The 21,633-nt window shown below is 38.1% G+C and overlaps 1 protein-coding gene across 5 annotated transcripts in view; it reads right to left on the reverse strand.

The window, feature by feature from the left end:
- The window catches only part of enox2 (ecto-NOX disulfide-thiol exchanger 2), a 157,247-nt gene that overhangs the window by 43,213 nt on the left and 92,401 nt on the right, over positions 1 to 21,633 (reverse strand). For all 5 annotated transcript variants that reach the window (XM_034883365.1, XM_034883364.1, XM_034883362.1 and 2 more), the window contains one exon: positions 7,348 to 7,479. In XM_034883365.1, the coding sequence (XP_034739256.1) occupies positions 7,348 to 7,479 (132 nt within the window). The remainder of the gene's footprint in view (positions 1 to 7,347; positions 7,480 to 21,633) is intronic.

Raw genomic sequence — 21,633 nt, forward strand, 5'->3', positions numbered from 1 at the left:
ATTTGAATGGCCATGGTCATAAGATAAAAAATAATGTATTTCTGCCTGTCATCAAATTGTTGTTCTTATTCTAAGAAATACTAGATACTGTGCACTTGAGGTCTTCAAAAACATTTTAAAAAAAGATCTGAGGAGAAAAAAAGGACTTAGATTACTTCTCCAACAAACACATTTTAGAAACTGCTTGAAAACATAAAGATGACACTGGTTGTCTTTCGATCAAAGCCAAATGTACTTACAATACATACCGTCAAGTGTCTCATAATAAAACCATCTTAGGAGGTCTGTGTTTTGAGAGAAATATAGAGGAGGAACTGTATACCTTTCCATCTGGTTCTGCTTATATAAGAACGTGCTAGAGAGAACGCTGATGGAGGTTAGGGAAATACATGAACACTCCTGGAAAAGGATATTCTCTCTCAGTCTCTGTCAGATGTTAAAGATGTAGAAACCAGATGTTGAGTCTTGCTGTTATTGTTCCCATTTCTGCGCAGTTCTCGCAATTCACACACTATACAGTACCTGGGATTTTACTGACCAGGTTTGGGGCATTCTAACCATATTGTTCATGACATAAATCACATTTTGAGTACCAGAGAATTTTTGCTTGACTTTATGTTTTGGGCAAGCATTAGCCAAAGGGATTAATAGTAGTCGGTGATGTTGCTATTGTTGACATTTCCTCAAAAAAAACTAGATCCACTTGAAACCAGACTCCGTGTTTAACACCGTTTTTAACACCACACAAAAATAAATTCTCATGGTATTTTTAAAACCTGGATCATGCAACATAAACTTTCTCTGACCAAAGGGAAAATTACGCTGTGACTTTCCATAACCACAGAAACTGTCTCTGTGCTCTTGTCTAAACAGTTTAAAAGAAGTACAGCATACTATTTATATCATGGGTTTTAAAAACCTAAATAACTGCCTTTCTATGCTCCCCAATATATTCTGCAGAATAGCAAACACAATTGAACTTGACACTGATAATACATGTTTTGATCATAACAATAAAAACTGCAATCTCCGACTGCAGCTGCAGCTACTATGAGGGAAGAATACGCAACATTGTTCTTCCAGATTTATGCCAGACCTCACCATGGCTGAAACTTTTCCTTACATTCAGCTTTGTCCTTGAGTCTAGCTCCTCACCTCACATACAGTAGTTTGAGATGTTTGGACAAGATGAGCCATCTCCGCCTTTCAAACTAGAAAAGCAACAAGTTAACTGTGACTGTCACACACATCATCCAAGCTATTGACCCTTCCTCTTAAATCCTACCCCACTAACTTTACACCTTGAACTTGGATGCAATGTGTACAACAGACATTGTACTTACTCCACTGGCTCATTACATTGAACTTAGTATATTAGTACCAGAAGTTGTTTTGTGATTTCTGCTTTTTTGCAATTTCATATTTCCAGTTATTGACATTTTTCCACATTTGGTTTTGATTTCTGTCTATGGTGGGGTGGGGTCTCTACTTGAGTTCTCCTCTAAATCTTTTTTTTTCCCCCTTTATGGCCAGAGGAATTTTGGAGTGGACAGCTTGGGCTGGGTCAGAGTCACAAAACACAAATTTGAGTCAAAGGGTTTTAAAATCCATCCAAAAGACAACACCCTCTATCCTCAGATCCTTGATTCAGATGAGGAAAAAGTTATTTAACAAGGAAAAATGGGGAGAGAAATCCCAGTAAAAGCAATAGAGGAGGAATCCCTCTTCCTTGACAGACAGACATACAATAGTTGGCTTACATGCATAAACAGAAGTATGTAGCCCTGGTTAACTATGATGTGAATAAATAAAATGACAATATAATAGTCATCTTATTTCTTCATTTCATAGTTTTACAAAAGTACAAACACAAAACAACTATAGATCAGAGCAGACCTCAGAAATTCTATATACTTTGTCCACCATTTACCATACAGTACATACAAAATGTACTTATGCCTGTGGCCTGATTCCAATTTCCCCCTTTTATCCAAACACTTCGCTAACACAAACATGTAATCACAACTTTTAACATACACAACCACTGCCTGGTCCCTCAATAGACATTAAAATTGTTAGATCTTGCAACGGACATTGTGAGGCTGCAGATGGTTCAAGGCTCTGCCCACAGTGGTTCGTTTATCCAGCTGTCTGTCTGAATAAATTCACTTGGCTGGGGGCAGGGAAAGACTCTGTGGTGAAAAAATGCATTCCAGGCTCACAGTGGATGAAAGGGAGGCAAACTTTAATGTGTAATGAAAGCATTCCGGCTCAGGCAGTCTCTTTTAATGAATGAGCCTGAAGCTGACACATAAAACCCCACTTAAACCTACATGCAGGAAATGTGACCAATGTATGCATGCACAAACACGCTCACAGATCAAATGGGAAAGGACAAAGAGAGTGACAGTGAATTCTCCCCTGTTGTTTAGAGGTGAAACAAAAAGGAGAAAAGATGATGTTCAGTCATGATGGAGAATCAATAACTAATCCACGTGGATTACTTCAAAGGCACAAAGTACTCTGGTAACATGTCCTGCAGGACAGAATAAGACTGTGTGTAACATCATGTGAAAGTGTGTGCCTTGAACATGACAATGCCATAAAGCAAAAGAAAGCTGTGCAGAGACAATGTTCAGCACGAAGTTCATAATATATGTGACATTGTGGCATTGTTAGTGCATAACCTTGGGCTTCTTCTTCCTCATCACTTGTTTTAAACTGAGAAAAAGAGGCAAGAGGAGAGTGCCTAAGTGTATTTCTTACATATTTCTCCCGAAGTTCAACAAGTTAAGTTTTTTTGGTTTGAGTGCATGGGGCAAATGCATGGGGGCAAAACCATATATATGAGATGATAAAACAGCAGCACATTTGGGAAATTTGAGAATTTTGATTGTCTATCTAGAAGGGAAAAATTAGTTTTGAATGTATTGACAATTAGTTTTATTGATACATTGTGTAAGTAATTATCAAATTCTGCCTATACCTTTGGTCTACAGTACATACTGCTTGAGCCCAGACAAGCATGTCAGTGTGACGCAGTGTAAAAGAGCTCCGCTCTGTAAAGAGCAAATGACCGGCATGTGCTCTGTGGCTCTGGGTTACAGTGGCTGACTAACTGTAATGAGATAAAAATTAGATGTTACGTTATTTAGACTGCTGAGGGAGAGAGGAAGAGGGGAACAGGAAAGTAGAAAGGAAAGAAAAAGAGGGAAAGTTATGGAAACACTAGCTGTTATTCCAGGTGATCTACATTAACTTGAGTCTCTGAGCAAGACACTTAACTCCTACTTCACATATATAGCAATTGTAAGTCGACATTTAAGTTGTAATAACAACTGAACTGAGAAACCACCTCAAGTGCCCATACTATGCTCATTTTCGGGTTCATATTTGTATTTTGAGGTTGTGCCAGAATAGGTTTCCAAGGTTTCATTTAATAAAAAAATAAAAAAACATATTTTTGTTGTAGGCCTACTGCATATTGCTGCAGCTCCTCTTTTCACCCTGTCTGTTTGAGTTTGGTTTGTCTGTTTTAGCTACAGAGTGAGACATCTCACTTCTATACTATCTTTGTTGGGAGTTGCACAAGCGCAGTAGCTAGGTAAGATCCCATCAGCTAGATAACTCTTTCTCCAGCTTTGGTCAGTCCAAGGCAGGATTAGCGGGGAGACTTCTTCTAGACGAGGGCCACTTGTCTAATACCTGCAGAACAGGGACATGGAAGTATAGTTCTTTTGGAGATTATGGTCAACCAGTGTGTGTTGTAGCAGTGTTTTGCAATTAAAAACAAGCTAGCATGCTAGCACTAGCATGTGTTACGGTTAGACACCTCGTCTCGGCTAGTGACGTAGAAAGGCTAACCCGGAGACGGAAGGCAGAGGACATTGAGAAACCATATCTCGCTCAAAAAAGCATGGATAGTCTTTTTCCATTTTTGTATGCATGTGGAAGCGCCAGAGACACAACATAACATAAACATCCCAATTTCCGGAAATAGTGATTTTTTCATAATATGGGCACTTTAAAGTTGCAATATCCAGTACATGACTTAGCTGTAAATAATCCAGAATTTCTTGAGAAAAAAAATATGGATGCTTTGCGTCAGCCAAGGTCACTGGTTCAAGGTACTTAAACCCAACGTTTATGGATATAGTGCTAAAACACAGCATTTTTAAACCTTACACGACTAATTGTCATGGCACTGTCTTGAGTTGTCCGATGAAGTAATGAATTTTGCCTGTCCATCCATCCCATATGATAGGTGGGTGTGCAAGCCCTTATACTTTTTCACAGCAGACAGCTTGGCATGATATAGCAGGAAAAGCATGGGTGTAATTTATTTTAACATCAAAATCCACAGCATGCCCTTTAGGTGAGCAAGTTCCAGGGTCCTGGTATTGTGCACATGATGGAACTAAAGTAAAATTGATTTGATCTGTGTTTTTCTTGCTATCATAGGGCAAAATGTCTGCTGTGAAAAAGATGTGTTCTTTTACACACTGATCAACAACTGGTCATAACAATTCTTTCCATTACACAAAAACAGTCAGAAAACCTACTAAATGCACCTGTTTTCAAGTATGACTGTGGGCCAAAACTGGCAGAGGGCCTGCTTAAATGTAAGATCAGTTTATTTAACATTTCTTACAGCGGACGTTTAGACTTGCCAAACACAGGTGCGGCTAATAACATCACTAATTGCTGCATTTGATTTATGTGTGCCAGTTTCAGGGCTCTGGCTCATGCTGGTATCACTGGTACTGGTATGACGCACCTAAAATGGAACAGAGCTGTTTCTGCAAGTTATAAGGTCTGCTGTAAAAAAAGGCCTTCAGACACTGCAAATAAAGTTCAAGAGAAGGAAGGTGGTATCTTTAGTGCACAGTCTATTGAAGAACACACTGTTTGTGTCCAGTGTCCAGAGTTCAGTTCCTCCACTTCCCTTTATGAGAAGTGCCATTTGTGTCTTTCCTCTCTGCTCAGTAGCATGGTTTTTGTTTACCATTTTTGAAATATAGCAGGCCTGAGTGTTTGTGTGTTTCCTTTCATATTTTTTCGAGGATTGCATTTGGGAGACTGTTCCTCTCTAAGTGCAGTGCACGTGCGCGCGCACATGCAAACACACACACACACACACGCCTGACATATTTCAAATATGAAAGTGCATTTCAGCTAAGAAGTGGGAAGTGATTTATAAAAGGCTTTAGGGAAAGGCTTTCTACTGAGGATAGAAAAAAGAATAACTCTTCAGAGATGGAGAGTGGGAGGCTGCCGCTGAACCAAACTGTTATAGATAGCAAAGCAATCGGTTAGGCTGATCATAGTGGCAGATCAGAATACTGTAACTCAACCTCACAAAATGCTTTTTGAGGTTGTAATAATAAAGGAGAAATAATCCAATGAATGAAATGTCATTGTTTTTATCCCCATAAACGTTTCATTCCCAACTGTTACAGATGCTATTAAACCACTGGCAATAGACATTACAGTCATTGTAGTGTGCTGAGCTCAGCTTTCTAGAGTGCACATTAGCTGATATACAGTATATGATATAACTAGAAAAGCAGAAATGATAACACTATTGTCGAACAAAGCAGATGTGGTTTAATGTAAAATTATGATATAAGCTTGAAAAAGGAACTCAATTTGAATCTTTTGGGGTGAAAAGTATTAAGGATTCACATTCAACTTTTACATCAGCTTGGTGGCAACTTGGCAAGACAGTTTGATGCTTTCAATGGCACTCTACACAAAGTACGCAAGTGTAAGTAATAGGGGTGTGACGAGACGCTTACTCCACGAGACGAGACACATCACGAGATTGGGTTCACGAGAACGAGACGAGACGAGATTTTTAAAAAGAATTTAAAGAAATCCTCGATGAAATATATGAATGGAACTGAAAAATCACAAAATGCAAAACAATTTAGGTGCATTTTGAAATCAACTATTAATGATGAATGTTATTTAACTTTTTTTTTTACAATTTTAATGAATTATATGCAGTAAAGGATGTGCAAACACTGCAACATGTTTTGTATAAACTCTACCAACTGGCTTCTGCCCTGTACAATTTCCCACGAGAAATCTAACTCCTTTCCACAAACCGAACATTAAAAAATAAACAGTATAAATAAAAATCTGACATTTTCCACCACAGAAATGGGCCTCACATCAGCTGCAATGAAAACTTCTATGTCCCTCGTTATTGCCGTGGCTCTTGCACTTACCGGTGGCAGAGATGAAAAGGCTTTTAGAGTTGTTTGCCCTTTTAATGTTTTCGTCGCGGGTGCAGTAGTTAGTCGAGAGCTGTGGTGGTGCTGTAAGTGTTTTGCATAGAGCTTTTGTTAGCCGCGGTATACGGCATTTTTTTCTTACAATGTTTACATATTGTGTTCGTCTTGTCTGTCACTCTTTCCGCAGGAAAACCAAAACGTTGCCACACAAATGATTTAAAAGTGGCAGGGATCTTCAATAGTAATTTCACGCTGCATCGCGCTGACATCACATCGCCTCACGAGACAACTTTTCACCTCAACGAGAAATCTCGTCACGTTTAATCTCGTGACGAGATCTCGTAAAACGAGATCTCGTCACACCCTTAGTAAGTAATTTAAGGTATACTAAAACCTTCGACTGTTCTTGCATAACTTAGCACACAGACTTAAAAGTTAAGTTTTGTTTGATTTAGTCAGACAGAGCTTAGTTGTATGCTATCTTATGCCTGCTTATAACATCGCAATGCCACCTTGGTGACTCATTCTGTTTATTCCAACATACTTATTTCAAATGATCACACAAGAGAATCTATTATTTTATTCTTCAAAGCCACAGTAGCAGATATCCTACACTGCCAAAAGATAATGCAGTCAAAGACAATGTTGCTAATCAACAAACCACAAAATATACCCCACACAATAAAAAATAAAAACAATCATGTTCATTTTGATAACGACAGGGTTAAAGTGATGTATTTTCAATGTAAAAATTTGTTCAGCCTGTTCTATGATTACTTTTCTACTTTGCTATGTCTTATAGTGATAGTAGCCGAAGGGGAGAAAAACCTTAAAATGATCAAATGTTTATGAACAAAGGAACAAAGTATGAGCAGCTATGAAGTAAATACATCTACACAAAATGTTGTTGTTGCAAAATTAGATTAAATAAGATGGAAGGAAATCAGATAAATACACTAACAAATGTGAAAAAATAAAAGCCTGTATACTGTATGATGCTTCCAGAAACAGTATCTGTGCCGGTGGAATGTTGAAATAAACTTTCAACACAGAGGCATCTGTAGTTCTGGTTTAGGTGTTGTGTGGTAAGGTTTAGGCAGTGTGGTACCTGGCATGAGTTGCTGTCCAGTGATTCCGATGGGAGGCATCCCCAGGTTGTTCATGGCCGTTGCCCAGGCGTTGGGGTCTGACATGGGCATTGTCATCGAGTTGGAGTCCATTGTCATGTTGCAGATACCTTCTGCAGAAACACACAAAAAAAGGGGGACAGAGAGAAGAGTCAGTATCATTTCTGTCACTGATATATCATCATGATACAGGGTCATGCCAGAAGGGGAATTGTGTTCCGGTCAAGACTGACAGAGGTAGAAGATTGCTATCACCAGTGTGGTGCTGTCATGGCATCTCCTGCCGCTTCCACTCTATAAATCCTCCCTTGATTTTGTGTTCTGTCTGAGGGAAGAAGAGAGCGGAGCCCACTGTGACTCTGCAGTCAGCCTGACAACATAGTGATTTCAACAACACTCTCATTAAGGATCTACTCATCCGGTTGTTGCAGTTTGTTTCGTTTCACTTTCAGGTTGACCAGCCTGGCCTCTTGACACTTTCTGTCTCAGTGACCTGTACAGAGAGTCCACTGGAAATACTGTGGTATGACCCGAAAGAACTGTCACATAAATGTAGAATTACTGCTCGTCACAAGCAGATAAAAACAGGAATGGATTCATATATCTACACACAAAATGTAGACCAATGTGTACTCCAGTGAAAGAGCGGAGCGTTCATTTGCAAGCCGGAGTAAGAAAATAATACACCGTAAAACAAAATTATGCTATTGATGCTATCAGCCATTTGCCAGGCGCTCTTCTACTAAACCTGGAAAATATTCTCCAACTTAGCAGGACAAATACACACACATCAACGCAAACTCACAACCCCAGACTCATGGTTCTTTTTTGCCAAGTGTTCCATAATAAAGCAAACACATTTAGATCCCCATAATAAAAACCTTACAGTAAAGTCAACATTAACGCATCATCCACCAGCGGCTCATTCTCCCAGTCTGCAGTATATTTCACAGCTCTAAATGCTCTTTAATTCTCTACTCTTGTTGACCTCTTTCTCTCTGACAGACCTGTAAATTGCTGTGACTGCTGGCTGAGTCAAGCTGCCCTTTTCTCTTCTGATGCCAAAGCCAACACTTCTGTTAATAATGAGAAGTGCAGCATCCTGCACACACACTTCACACCTCAGAAGGTCTGTGGCAGGGCCTACTGTGTGGAGGTAACACTCTCTGCTCTATGTGTATAACCCTGTGTGTGTCTGCACAACAACTACAACATTAGTATTCATGGTGTTCAGACACAGCTGGCATTATATGTAATAATGTTATTTGCCTCTTTGCCTCCCCCTCTGTGCTACTAATTTCAAAGCTGTCTGCCGTCACTGGCATGGAGAGGCCTGATAAAACCGGCTGTGTCTGTGTGTCCCTGTAATAATGCTGCTGATGAGGACATCACCAGCTTGTTAACTAACACAACCCTATTAACAGGGGACACTTTTGAGGTCTTGAAATGAAGGAGGAGAGGAGTGGTGGAGAGCTGCTGTTTTATAGCTATTTTATTACAGTTTACAGTGCATTAACTGCAGTCATTGTATGGATACCCACACTCACACACAGTTTTCTTGCAATGATTATTATAGCTGGGCAAAAAAATCCATATGTTGATGATGTTGTTCATGATATAGAATTCAACAAGGTCATACGATTTGGTAATTGTAATATTGACATTTCCTAAATTTTGTCTTACATTCTATGTTACAGTTACTGTAAGTGACAGAAACTTATTTTAGTCTCTTAATAAAAACAAAATCAACAAATGACAAATCATGTTGAAGGTGTTTCCTTAAGCAAATGAGATTGTGATTATTTTTCATTATCAATCAATCGTTTTTTCAATTAAGGATTCATGTTTCTTTGGACCGCTGAGTAGGCAAAACAAAGACATTCAATTTACAATAATATCAAATAACAAATCCATCATCTCATTCTATTTTGGAAAAAAGATGACTTTGAAAAAATCTAAATGTCTAACCGCTCCCATCTAATCTTCTTAATTGTAAGTGAAAGCACAACAAGGCATTGGCCTTTGATGGGGAATCATTGGACATCAACAGCTTTCCAAAGACACTTCAGCAGAATTAATTCCTGTTCCTCACTGGAGGTCAGTGTTGTTATTGACTGGGCTTACATTCAAAAGCCTTGTGAATTTAACTGGCTGGCGCATAGACCATGTTAAAGCGTCCTGTAAGTGCTGGGTCAAGTAAACTACAGTGGCCTTTAGGCCCTGCTGACAATTGCCATACACCCTTCAGTTCATCCATCTGCCCCGGTGCTCCCATTCATTTAGTGCATCCAATTCCTTCTTTATTTTCATCGTCCTGTGTGTTCTTTTCTTTGTTGCCCATCCTGCCTCGACTCAACTGCCATCCATTGTCTCATGTTTTCCCGACACACACACACACGCACGTACGTGCGCGCGCGCGCACACACACACACACACACACACACACACACACACACACACACACACACACACACACTTTCATGAATCAATTATACTCTTCAGAGTTGCAGCTCTGTGGGTCAATCACTGAGGGCTTTTGATTTTGGTATGGCAAAGTGACCTTGAGGGCAGGAGTCAGCCTTGGCTCTACTTAAAGGAACCATCCTACACCATCACATCAATATATAGAGCCAAGGGAGGAATAGCAAACAGCTGCTAAGAAAACCAACACATGGATAAACTCATGTGCGAGCACAAACCCCGGCACAGATACACACATCATATAAGTTAACCTTGCCAAAGAGGAGGAAAAGAAGCCAGGGACAATACTGCCAATGAGGGAATCAATGTTGGTAAATATTTTTAACTAAGAACATGGACTCTGCTTTGCTGTTTTGAAGCCAACTGTTTGCATGGAATGAAAATTCCCAAATTGAATACCACCATTTACTTGTTTATTCCAAGGTCAAATGATCAGAGGAAGCAAAAATCAATGACTATAAGAAAAACATAAGCTTAGTTATTTTCAGCTGTTGGCTCAATTTAGCTTAACCTCAAACATATGCCACATCTAATTATATAAACAGAACAGTCTAGTCATGTGAGGTTAAGATCTCAAGACACAGAGATCCAAATGTAGAACTCTGTAGACCTAAGCTTAATATGCATATAGTCTGGTTTAAGGTGGAAGATACATTTATCCCCTCTCAAAGGATCATTAGAGTCTCCAAATGCGGTGGGCAGAGTACCATCACCAAATCAACAGACTTATTGTGAAAATAACATCATATAAGACTACTCAATAAGCAAAATTATATTCACTTAGGTATATTAGAAAATGTAACACTGAGGTAATAAACATATTCAAAACGTGATTTAAGAGTAAACAGCTAAATCATAGCTCTATAAAAAAATGCAATATAGATCTGAAATTAGTTAATCAATACTTTACATTAGTCATTTTGAGCACCTATAATCAATAGCAACTATTTTGATAATCAATCAGTAGTTTAAATCATTTTTTAAGCAAAAATGCCATAAATTAACTGGTTTATCTATACCATCTATACCATCTTCCTAAATGTGAATATTTTCTTTTCTCTTTTTTCCTTCTATGATATTAAATATTTGCTTGTTAAACTATGGACTGGACAAAAAAAGCAATTTTAATATGCCAACTTAGATTTGTGGAAATTGTGATGACATAATTGACAATTTGCAACTCTACACCAGTATCACCATGATACATTTCTGCGTGGCTACTGGCCATGGCAATTAAAGTAAAGTAAAGTAATTCAGCTGGTGTTCACACCAGCCCAAAGCTTCCCTGATACTCACTCTCTGCAGGCTGTAACCGCCATTTAGCTTCCCTAAAAGCCTCCCCAAGAGGCAGATAGGAGATTAAGTCATTTAAAGGCCCATTGGCGGTAAGGCCCAACAGCAGGCAGAGAAACACTAGGGGCCATTTAGTATAAAATGCACATGGTTTTAATAGCTAACTACTGGTTTTTAACAGCCTCTAGAGACGTAATTCAAGAGGCTGCTCAAAAGATGAGGGGCCGAAACAAAAAGAGTACAAAAAGGTTGCTTTTAAAAAAACAGATTTGATGCTGACAAGACAAAATAACAGAAAGAAGAGATAGATAATAAAATCGACCTTGAATTGAACTTTGGAGTTCATATAATAGTGTATAATATAATGTCATCGCTGAAAACCAAAGTGGTTGAGCAGATAGATGCGCGTAATTAAGTTTCACTATTTTTCCTCCAACCAAAGGGGAAAAAAAAACTTTTAATAGTTATTGCTGGCTACTTTTTGATTCTGAGATACACCCTTGGAAGATATGTCTGCCCTCTGCAAGGCTGTGTGAAGTGTCCATACTTATGCATGGAAAGCACACAATAGAGAAAACGCCTTAGGGGCACAATTGCTCTCTGAGAGCGGATGCCTCTTTGACCTTAATCTTCTCCTGAATGCAGGTCTGTGTGTTTGTCTTTGTGGTACGTCAGAAGAGCACTTTCAGGGTCATCTGGAAAACTAAGTCTCATCACAATGTGAGAGGAAGCTAAAACCATGAAGATAAGATGTATGCATCAGTAGAAAAACGCTGTTTAAAGGGTACAACTTTATCACTGATGAATTATCAAAGTCTACTGAAACTAGAGAAATGTGCTCTTAAAGATCACTATATTCTTCAATTACATGTGACTCACACCCACCCACTCACTCAAAACACACACACACACACACACACACACACACAGTCTGTTTAATAATGTATGACTGCTCTCCACTTCTTTGATCTGCTAATTATGATGAAATTGGTAGGGGTCCGGTGATTAGGGGTGGCACAGTGAAGTGCGCCCTGAGTGTTATACTACACCACATCTCGCTTAGGACCAGAAACAACAACAACAAAGTGAAGATGTAAAGATGACAGTAGAGACTTGAAGACCGCCAGGCTTCATGTGAGATTAAAAAACAAAACAAAAAAAAGTGGGAGGAACTCTCTTTGCCATTTCTGTTTCAATCATTTCAATATATTCTGATTAAAAAATGCAGTTTGTGGAGATTGACGGAGATATTCTGAAAAATGCAGCTCCTGCTAAGTAAGAGACAGATACTAGCCATATGTTACACCTTATCATGTATGGTTATGGTTATTGCTATGACAGAACATTGCTTGCAAAGAGTGTGCTTTTGGAGGTTAATGTCTTTGACTGGTTAGTGCGGGTTGCCAATGAGACAATACATATTGTAAAATAATCACATATAATTGCCAATCATAAAAGAAACAGCATCAATGTGATGAATTTTCTTAATTTATCAAAAAAAAATTTAAATGAAGTAGACAAAACATTCCTGTCTGTTTCTAAATTGACATTCCAGAAAAAAAGTATGGATGTATGTTGATATCCTAATATAAAATTACATATATCTTGATAAAGGACTTCAAAGATCCAAGAAATTAGACACTGCATCAGCAAAGGTAGGGATGAAAAGAACTGCTATTACGTAAACGAGGATGTAAACAAATACAGCTTTGCAAATATATATTGAGATTATTGTTAGACCTAAAGGATATATACTTAGTGTAAACAGAAACTTTGTTTGTTTAAAAAACACTCCACAGGGTAAGTTGAGTGAAATATGTCATGAGATATTACAATAATGAATAGGTTACAGAGGCTAAACAATGTAAAACAAGAGGACCTGCTTGTTAAATGGCAGGACTGTAATGTCATTACTGAAGCTAGAAGAGTGATAGCTTTATACTGTTATAATAAGTAATTTCATTATCCTCCAAAACTGAGTGAGAGACAACCTCTTGCAATTTCCTGCACATAGAATTTGAATTCTGTGTTGCCTTGAAAATGTGATCATAATACTGAAACCCTGAAGACCTGCTGAAAAATGAGCTGAATGCAGAGATTAGTCTCCATTGCAAATAAATCCAATGCAATTTGATGGATGGGAGTTAACCTATATTGCCTCTGTGTCTAACAGGCATAAAGTGTGTCTGTAGGTATGTGACCATTGCTTTAGCGAGGTGGTGGCAGCGGAGATTGTCAAATTACATTATAGCCTCCAAAATTGGTTTGGAAAAACCAACCTGAACCCAATCCACAGCAGAGGTGACTGAAACACCAACTCTGACATAACACTAAAAGAGTAATGCATATCAAACCCAAATTATAGTCCAATCAGGTGCTCATGCTCATAGAAATGCAGCCATTTGTGGTCATGATTAAGTCTTGTGAATCAAGGCGCACCAAGTCCTATTCATCCTCCACACATAATTCATAAGCTCGCTCATCTGACCTGCAGGAACCCCTATCTGGATATCATCAATTACCTTCTGTACTTATTCCACTTGATTAATAGATCCATTCTAGCAGATTGCACACACATTCATGTATGTAAAGAAGACAAATGTACACAGACCAGTTGCAAACACACACAATATCAAACTGCCAATCACCACAAAGCAATCAAGAGCAATCAATCGTTGTACGCCGCCTCTGCTTTCAATAGACTGGTGATTTTCGGTTTCATCTTTTGGGTAACACAATTGTGAAGAGTCCTGATTATGTGTTGACCCATAATAAGTGAGAATGTAATAACAGTATATCTAAATGTTTGTAATTTTACCTCCGCAGCAAGTCAATATAACTTTCTATCTGTGGACATGCAGATGTCACAGGGGCATTCATTCCCCCACAAATGCAGAGTCCCAACTGCTCTTACTGCTACAGTGTTTACGTTAAAAATGATAAATCACCCTTATATGCATTCATCCCAACAAATCCCCCACATTGAGAGGGATTGAATAATACTGTGGACATAATAAACCAACAAATTAAAGCTGCTCTGTCATGACTCCAACAATCTTCACTCAGCAAACTAAAGCTAAATGCCTAATTACAATTCCCTAGATTAGTTTAAGCTCTTGGCTTGCCGAATGCTGAAGAAGACTCTTTATTATAAATATTGTACGATTAGACTTAGCTATGAAGCAAAGACTGATGCAATACTAGTGCACGCCAAGAGCTGCAGAGCCATACAACCCTGACAGGACAACCGTTTTTCTTTATTGATAAATTTATAGTATTTTACATGCACAGGCAAAGAAAAAGAAATGCACAGTAAACATCAGCATTGGCCTTTCTATCTTACTGAGGACTTTCCTGTGCAGGGTATTAATAGTAAACCATCTCAATTTAATTTGCCTTATCTGGAGCTATTTATATACAAATGGAACAGAGGCACTTGTGTTTGTGTCAATTGTCAAGGAGTAACATCCGTTCTTGGACAGGAGCATGACTTTCTACTTCCTTATCGGGGTGAGAGAGGTGACAGACAAGAACAGATGACTCTGATATCTGGGAGGAGGGGAAAAAGGGGGACAACATCCCATGAAAAAGAGAAAAAGAAGAGAGATTTTTAACTCACAGGACTCAAAATACATAATGTGAGGTTGTCTGTAGAATGTATAGTACAACAAACATGGGGGGCATGACTATAAAAGTGCTACATGTCTGTAAAACTGGTGTTTGGGAGCAATCAATAACGACTACCTGGCACACAGCCTGGTGAGCTTTCTGAAATGCTAACATTTGAATGCCTCGATTAGATGGTAGCCACATTGTGAGGATAAAGTGTAAGCAGCAAAGTCTACTGCTGTGCTTGCACATTGCAAAGTGATTAGGTATTTGGAGGTGGCAATAATCAAAATTGCAATACGTGGGCCTCCAATGTTGTCGATTTAACTTGTTCCCAGATATACTGCGAGTAGATTATGATATTTTTGATTGGCAGAGATGGAAAAAGCCAAACAAGGGGTTAAACACACAACAGATCAGTGTGTTGAAAAGCTCTGCTGTAATCATCAATACTAAAAGCATCCTTAACTAAGACACAACTGATGCAGGAAAATGACTATTTGAGTAACAGGATGCAGAAGCACACTGACTGTAGCATTGATCTTAATGATGTCACTAAACAGCTGCTGCTAATCCAAAAGAATGATGAGCTCTAAGAGACAGGAAGTTACTTTAATGATCAATGTTTGCTGTCTGCAGACATACAGAATGTCTGTCCATATTGACAACAGAGAAGATCTGCCCAATTACAGAGACGCTGATTATTGTACTATATTTCAGTCACACCTGCAACACAGCTGGGACATCTGTGAGACAAACATTAAGGATGGGAGTAGGTCTCTTTTTCATTTGATGGCTTATTAATTTGAACATGCACAATGAATTACTGAAGCAAAACCCTATTGTCATTTACTGGCGTGTTAATTTAAACATGTACAATGAACCAGTGAAGTACAACATCAAGCTATTTACAGCTTGACACAAAATATGCTTCCAGGCCATAATAAATCTTTGAGATGTGCATTTTATTCCAAATCTATCCTATATTTGCACTGTACTTGGAAAAAAAAACAAAAAAAACAAGTCCAACAGACTCATTACTGGGCCGGAGAAATGCTATATCTTTTTAATGATGCACAGCTTCTACTTCACTGGAGGGGGTAGATGAGGTAGCGACTATGAATTTGACATATTTTTATGATGGCCAAGCTGTCACATCAGTAAATACTGATTTGTGAGTGCAATCTAAAACTCAGTGTGGTACAGATGTGAAGAAACTGACTATATTACCAGAATAACAATCTAAAGAGGAGGGAGGTAATTGGCAATTTGATCATTTAAAGTAAGTAGTCCAAAAGGAAAACATCCTACAGGACCTGAGACAATAATTTATGTGAAACACATACAATAGTTAAGTGCATGAAAATTAAATATTGTTAGCATCTGTCCATGTACTGTATAAGCAACCAGGTATCAATAACGGATCCTATGACTTTTATTAGACCTATTTATTTTATTGATGAGTCTGAAATTAACTCCAACACAGTAAATGTCATCAATGTATTGTTGTGACTATGTTGGCTAATTTTGGAGCATTAAGTGACTCTTTTGATGGTATTACACAAGCAGACAGTGCAGGTACTGTATGTGGGTCTATGCATGGCTATTATATTCTGTACTATTTCAAAATAAGAATTTATAGTAGTTATTCATTTTATGAAAAAAAATGAAATCTCAGTGCATTTATGCTCTCTTCTTCCCCTGTTTTTATTCTAGGCTTTTCGCTGAAAAAAGAGAGGGAACTTTGTGCAATTGAGACCATATGAATGATTAGTTAGGCCCACTACACATCTATACTTTGAGTTACATGATCAACATATCTCTAGGAGTCCATTTACTGAGCAACCAAGAAAACTCCGCCTATCAAAAAAAGGTCCAAAAAGACTTGAGTCGTTCTCTACTGTTTTTGAAGTACTTTATGACACATACCCACGAGAACTGTCACAGATTAGCTACTCCTATAATGTGCAACTAGTCAGACCACAGACACTACAACTCAAACTGTCATTTCTTTAATATTTTCTCTTCTTTTGTTTACACTACAATCATGCTAAGTTAAAACTGAAGAGTATAAAATGCAAATGCTCCTAAAATCAAGATAAGAAAAATTTCAATAATCATAGAAGGAAGAATGTCTAATATGAACGATACGATGGAAATCGTGTTTTCAATTGAAAACGTACATTTAGATATTCATTTTAGTTTTGTTTGTCTTGAATAAATTCTGCAATTCAAAAAAGTATTACAACTTTTAGTCCCTCATAAGAAGTAATTGGGAAACATTCCTGCAGCGTTTCCACAAAGTGTGTAATTCCACAGCGATACGACAGCAGGGAGTAAAAAAACATATATGTTCCAATTTGATAAATTCATGGGTTCCTCAACTTTCATATGAGTTAATCTGGTGAGCCTTCATCCGGAGTTAGGAACGTCACGGTACCGAATTAAGATAAACATGGAGGCTAATGAAATGAGACAGCTAGGAGGTTCATATACTGTACATGCTATAATAATTGAACACTCACTCATTCATTATGCATTACGTTGAAACGTGACTTATCATAAGCAATTTTGTCTTTAAACCAAACAAATTCAAATATTTTCAGACAAAGGAAAATAACCAGCAAGCAGACAGGAAATGCAACAAGTAGCAGAGGTATATCTCATTTTAACATTAAAAGGTAAGTGAACTCTATAAAAGGTAAGAATCAATCAACTTTTAGCAAAAACAGAACAATGCAACAGAGAATTTATTTATACCACAAAGAAAAAAAATCAATACTAGAGAATCAAAAAAGACCCCATTATTGAGTTCATTTTTAAGGTTAAAGTGAAAGATATGAAGCAAATAGAGCAGATATGAGGAAAAAGGAACAGAAAAGAAAGAAACAGCATTGGATAGGTAACTAAACGTTCGAGCAGTTAAGAGTTCTTCGCCCACTACCTTAGTAGATACAAAATTCATTAAACTGGAAACACACACAAGAACAAGATGCATTACTAAAGAGCAGCTCAGGGTCCACTTAATAGGAAAGGACATTTATGCTATTGTGCCAATCAAGTAAATGTAAAAGTAAATGGACTGTTCTTATCTGGCGCTTTTCTAGTCTCAACAACTAGTCAAAGCACTTTAACATTGTACAGGAACCATTCACTCACATTCATACACTATGGCAGAGGCTGCCGTACAAGGTGCCACCTGCTCATCAGATAAACACTCACACATATACACATTTACACTCCAATGCACAGCATTGGGAGCAACTCAGGGATCAGTGTCTTGCAACCACTCTACCACTCAGCCACAGCCGCCCCTCTCATAGTCTAACAGTCTATTTGACTACTATTTAACCTGCAGGGATTGACAGGAGGTTTCGAAAAGGTTTTACCTTATGCATCTTATCAATTTAGTAAGTAGACGATGAACACAACCTTTAAATACACACATAAAATTACACCTACTCAAATATAGGCCTATAGAAAATACACAAAACAATACACACACAATGCCATGGCTTTCAGGTTTCAGAACATCAAATGCAATGATGCATACCATGTGTGGGTTTGGGTTCAAATTCTGCCAGGGAATTTGTTAAATGTCCTACATCTCTCTGTCACTTAATGTTTCCACAAGAGCCCATTATTAATACGTGCAACTAAGCATCTCAGTGTTTTCTTGGCTTTGTTGGTCGACTCTAATGACCAAAACACAATGCCAAAGCAACACAAAGCAAAGACAGAGGATCAATAACAATTCTGAAAGCTGTGTTTGCCAACTGAGGCTGTATCAGATGGTGACTTGGACAAGGAGAATAAAAGAAAAGCCTCCAGATTCAGGGCAAAAACAATACATCACATCCAAACTGTCCTATAGTCTATTGTACAGAGCCAGTTAAATCAAATGGGAAGATGAACAGATGTGCAAAATAATTAATCCCACATGCGATGTCTAGCACGCAAGCTGTCTCAGACTAAAAATCCTTCTCTGTGCTGAGAGGTTAGTGCTATTCAAAACAATTTACAGCCGGGACATGAGATTGGCATTCTTGGATTTATTGTTCAGCCTGCTTATATGTAATTTATGTCTGTCTCAGTGTTCAGACTTAGAAATGGAATCTGCTTCCATTCCTCAGTACAACTTTCAACGGATTTTAACCTTCATTATCTAATTCGGTTTTATTACACAAGGTCACAATTACACAATGTCACAATTCACTAGTTTACACATTAAATTAGTTTGAAAATTAAAACTGAAAAGTTGCCGTAATCAATACAACGAGCACCATCGTGACCTGCTGAGAACTTCATTAGGACAAGCACTTTCTCCTCTTTTCTTGCGTTTACAATTCATTGCCTTTTAATTTTATTTTCATAATATTCTGGTTGTTCACATCATCTTTCAAAACAAAAAGGAGGCTATGGGCATTAAGCATGTTTAAATAGCTTTACCCAAGTCTTGATTTGTCATTAAGCAAACTATTTTATAAGAGGAAGGAGGAGAAGGGAAGACTTCAAGGAAAGAGAGCATCATGGTGAAATCTACAGTCTTTCCCCAGAAGATCCACAGACAGAAATCTCTAGTGACCAATTGTGAAGTTCTGAGGGCCTAATTAATTTCCTCTTCGGTGCTGTCATTCTTCTTGTCCCATATTGTTCACCAGAGGATGTAGAGGAGAAAAGAAGTATACTCTTTTTCTAACTATAAGTGTGAGGATATATGTTTAATCTAAAGAAATCTGAGGACATGATGAAAATGGTAAATTCAGAACCCAAGCAATGTCCATTAAGGTGGCCTCCTGAGATGATATGATTTTAACCGGTGAACATTTAACTACAAAATTGTGTTTAGGATTCAAAACCCAATAAATTACATCAGATGAATAATCCTCAGGGATTTTAACACTGTAAAATATCCAGACAGCCTGTGTCCAGTTTGCAGAAGTTTGTTGTTTAACAAGTACTCACTTCACAACCAAACCCTTGTTTAGTACAAGACGCATAAATTGAATGTGTCTATTGATGCCTGAAGGACAGCTTGACACTCTCTAGGAGAAAAAAAAAAAAGACTGGAGAGCTTCTTTAAATCTATTTTTTCTCTCTCCTTTGAAGTTTAAACTGTCAGAACAAGAGACCCTGGCTTCCGGAAAAAGCTGTGGGACTGTCATTCTTTGTTGTGGTAAAGGCAATAAAAGTGCCATAAGCCCTCATAGCTTGTTATATTATGCCACGCTTTGAGAGAAAACATCTTTGATGGTCACGGTTAATCAACAACTGGAAAACTCCTGAAGTGAAATGTTTAAAAGAAATTACGAGTCTATGACAGACCTAGTTGTTTTTTTTCACAATTCTGCCTCCTAAATGTATAATGAATCACCTTGAATGCAGTCAGTTTTTTTTTTTTTTGTATTTGGGAAACTTTCTTACATCATATTAAAAAAGCTGTCTATGCAGGGGAATGGCGCGAAACATGTTTTGGTGCTACATGGCCAGAGAAAAAAAGAGAAAAGGAGTGGTGTTAATACCTTTTGCTCAAAGGGTAGAAAACCTACCAGAACTACCAGAATGCACTGCACGGCCAACAACACCCCCGGTAGTGGGTGACGTAATGTGGGGAACATCACAAAAAGCAACAATGCGGCTGGCTGGTAACAAACAATCTTGTATTACATTTAAAAGGCCAGCTAATATATATGTATATAAACAAGTTCACTGATCAGCGCTTTTTCCGGAATAGTGAAAAATTGAATGGCGCTCACTGCCTGTCCACAAACTCGTATTACTGCTAATCAGTGCACTAAAAAATGTTTCTGAAAACATTTTAGGTGAGAAGTAAGTGATCTGAATAGCACTGTCTAGTTCTATAGTTTAATCTGTGTCCAGTCTGAGTTTGAGAGAGGGGGGCATCTCTCTCTCTGTTGATATGCTTCTTTACTCTTTGTGTGCGTATGTGCCCTCCCTTAGACAGGCTCTGGGAGCTGTGGCAGTGTAAAAAGATATCACAAGAAGCAGCTTGTCCACCACGCAGTTTCAACTAAAAACAAGGAGCATAATTACTTCCTTGAGATTAATAAAAAAAGATGCCTTCTGTGCATGACACAGACAATAAGAAACAATTGCCTGCAGTTCATGGAGGACATACAGGAAGTTAGATTAGGAGAGAAGGGAGGACTTTAAGTGTATTAATTACACCGAGATCTAGGCTAGGGACACAATAGCACAAAAATATCTTCATCAGCAGTTCTAGTTGAAGCCCAAGATACTTTAAACAACTTCTGCCAGCAAAAACATCTGCTAAATCTAGGAGTAATGCCTGAAATATGGCCAAGTGGAAACACATTTCCACAAAAAAGCTTGGGTTGGATTTAGCAAAATAAGGTGTATATTACGGAGTACAGCACTGGGGTATGGCAGAAAAATTAATCTCTGAGACATGACAAGCCTGGTGCCGCCAGGACATGGATAGAAGACGCTATAGATACATAATCAAAGAATGGGTCTATGAGTGTATACCTCATAATGGCAGAGATGGGTCATCAACACCATTGTTCCCCGGTTCAAAACCTCATACTTAGCTTAGATCTTATTAGGGTTTGGTAACGTTCTTTTAATACCAGTTATACCGGTGCTAAAACAGTTCTTTTAAAAACATTGCCAGTACCTAAATGCTGCTTGAACCAATACTTACAACAACGAAAAAAAGAGCATAAAAACGACAGTTGCCGACATTTAAGAACAACTTGTTTATTGCTAAGGTCATATGGTCAAAGTCAAACATTTAAAATATAACTCATTTTAAGTGGCCAAGTAAAATTGCAGGTTTAAATATACACACCTAATGAACAACAATCAGAGTTAAAAATTGGGGGGAAACATTCTCATTTAAT

The sequence above is a fragment of the Etheostoma cragini genome, chromosome 10 (assembly GCF_013103735.1).
Source record: "Etheostoma cragini isolate CJK2018 chromosome 10, CSU_Ecrag_1.0, whole genome shotgun sequence".
In the NCBI taxonomy this organism is placed as follows: Eukaryota; Metazoa; Chordata; class Actinopteri; order Perciformes; family Percidae; genus Etheostoma; species Etheostoma cragini.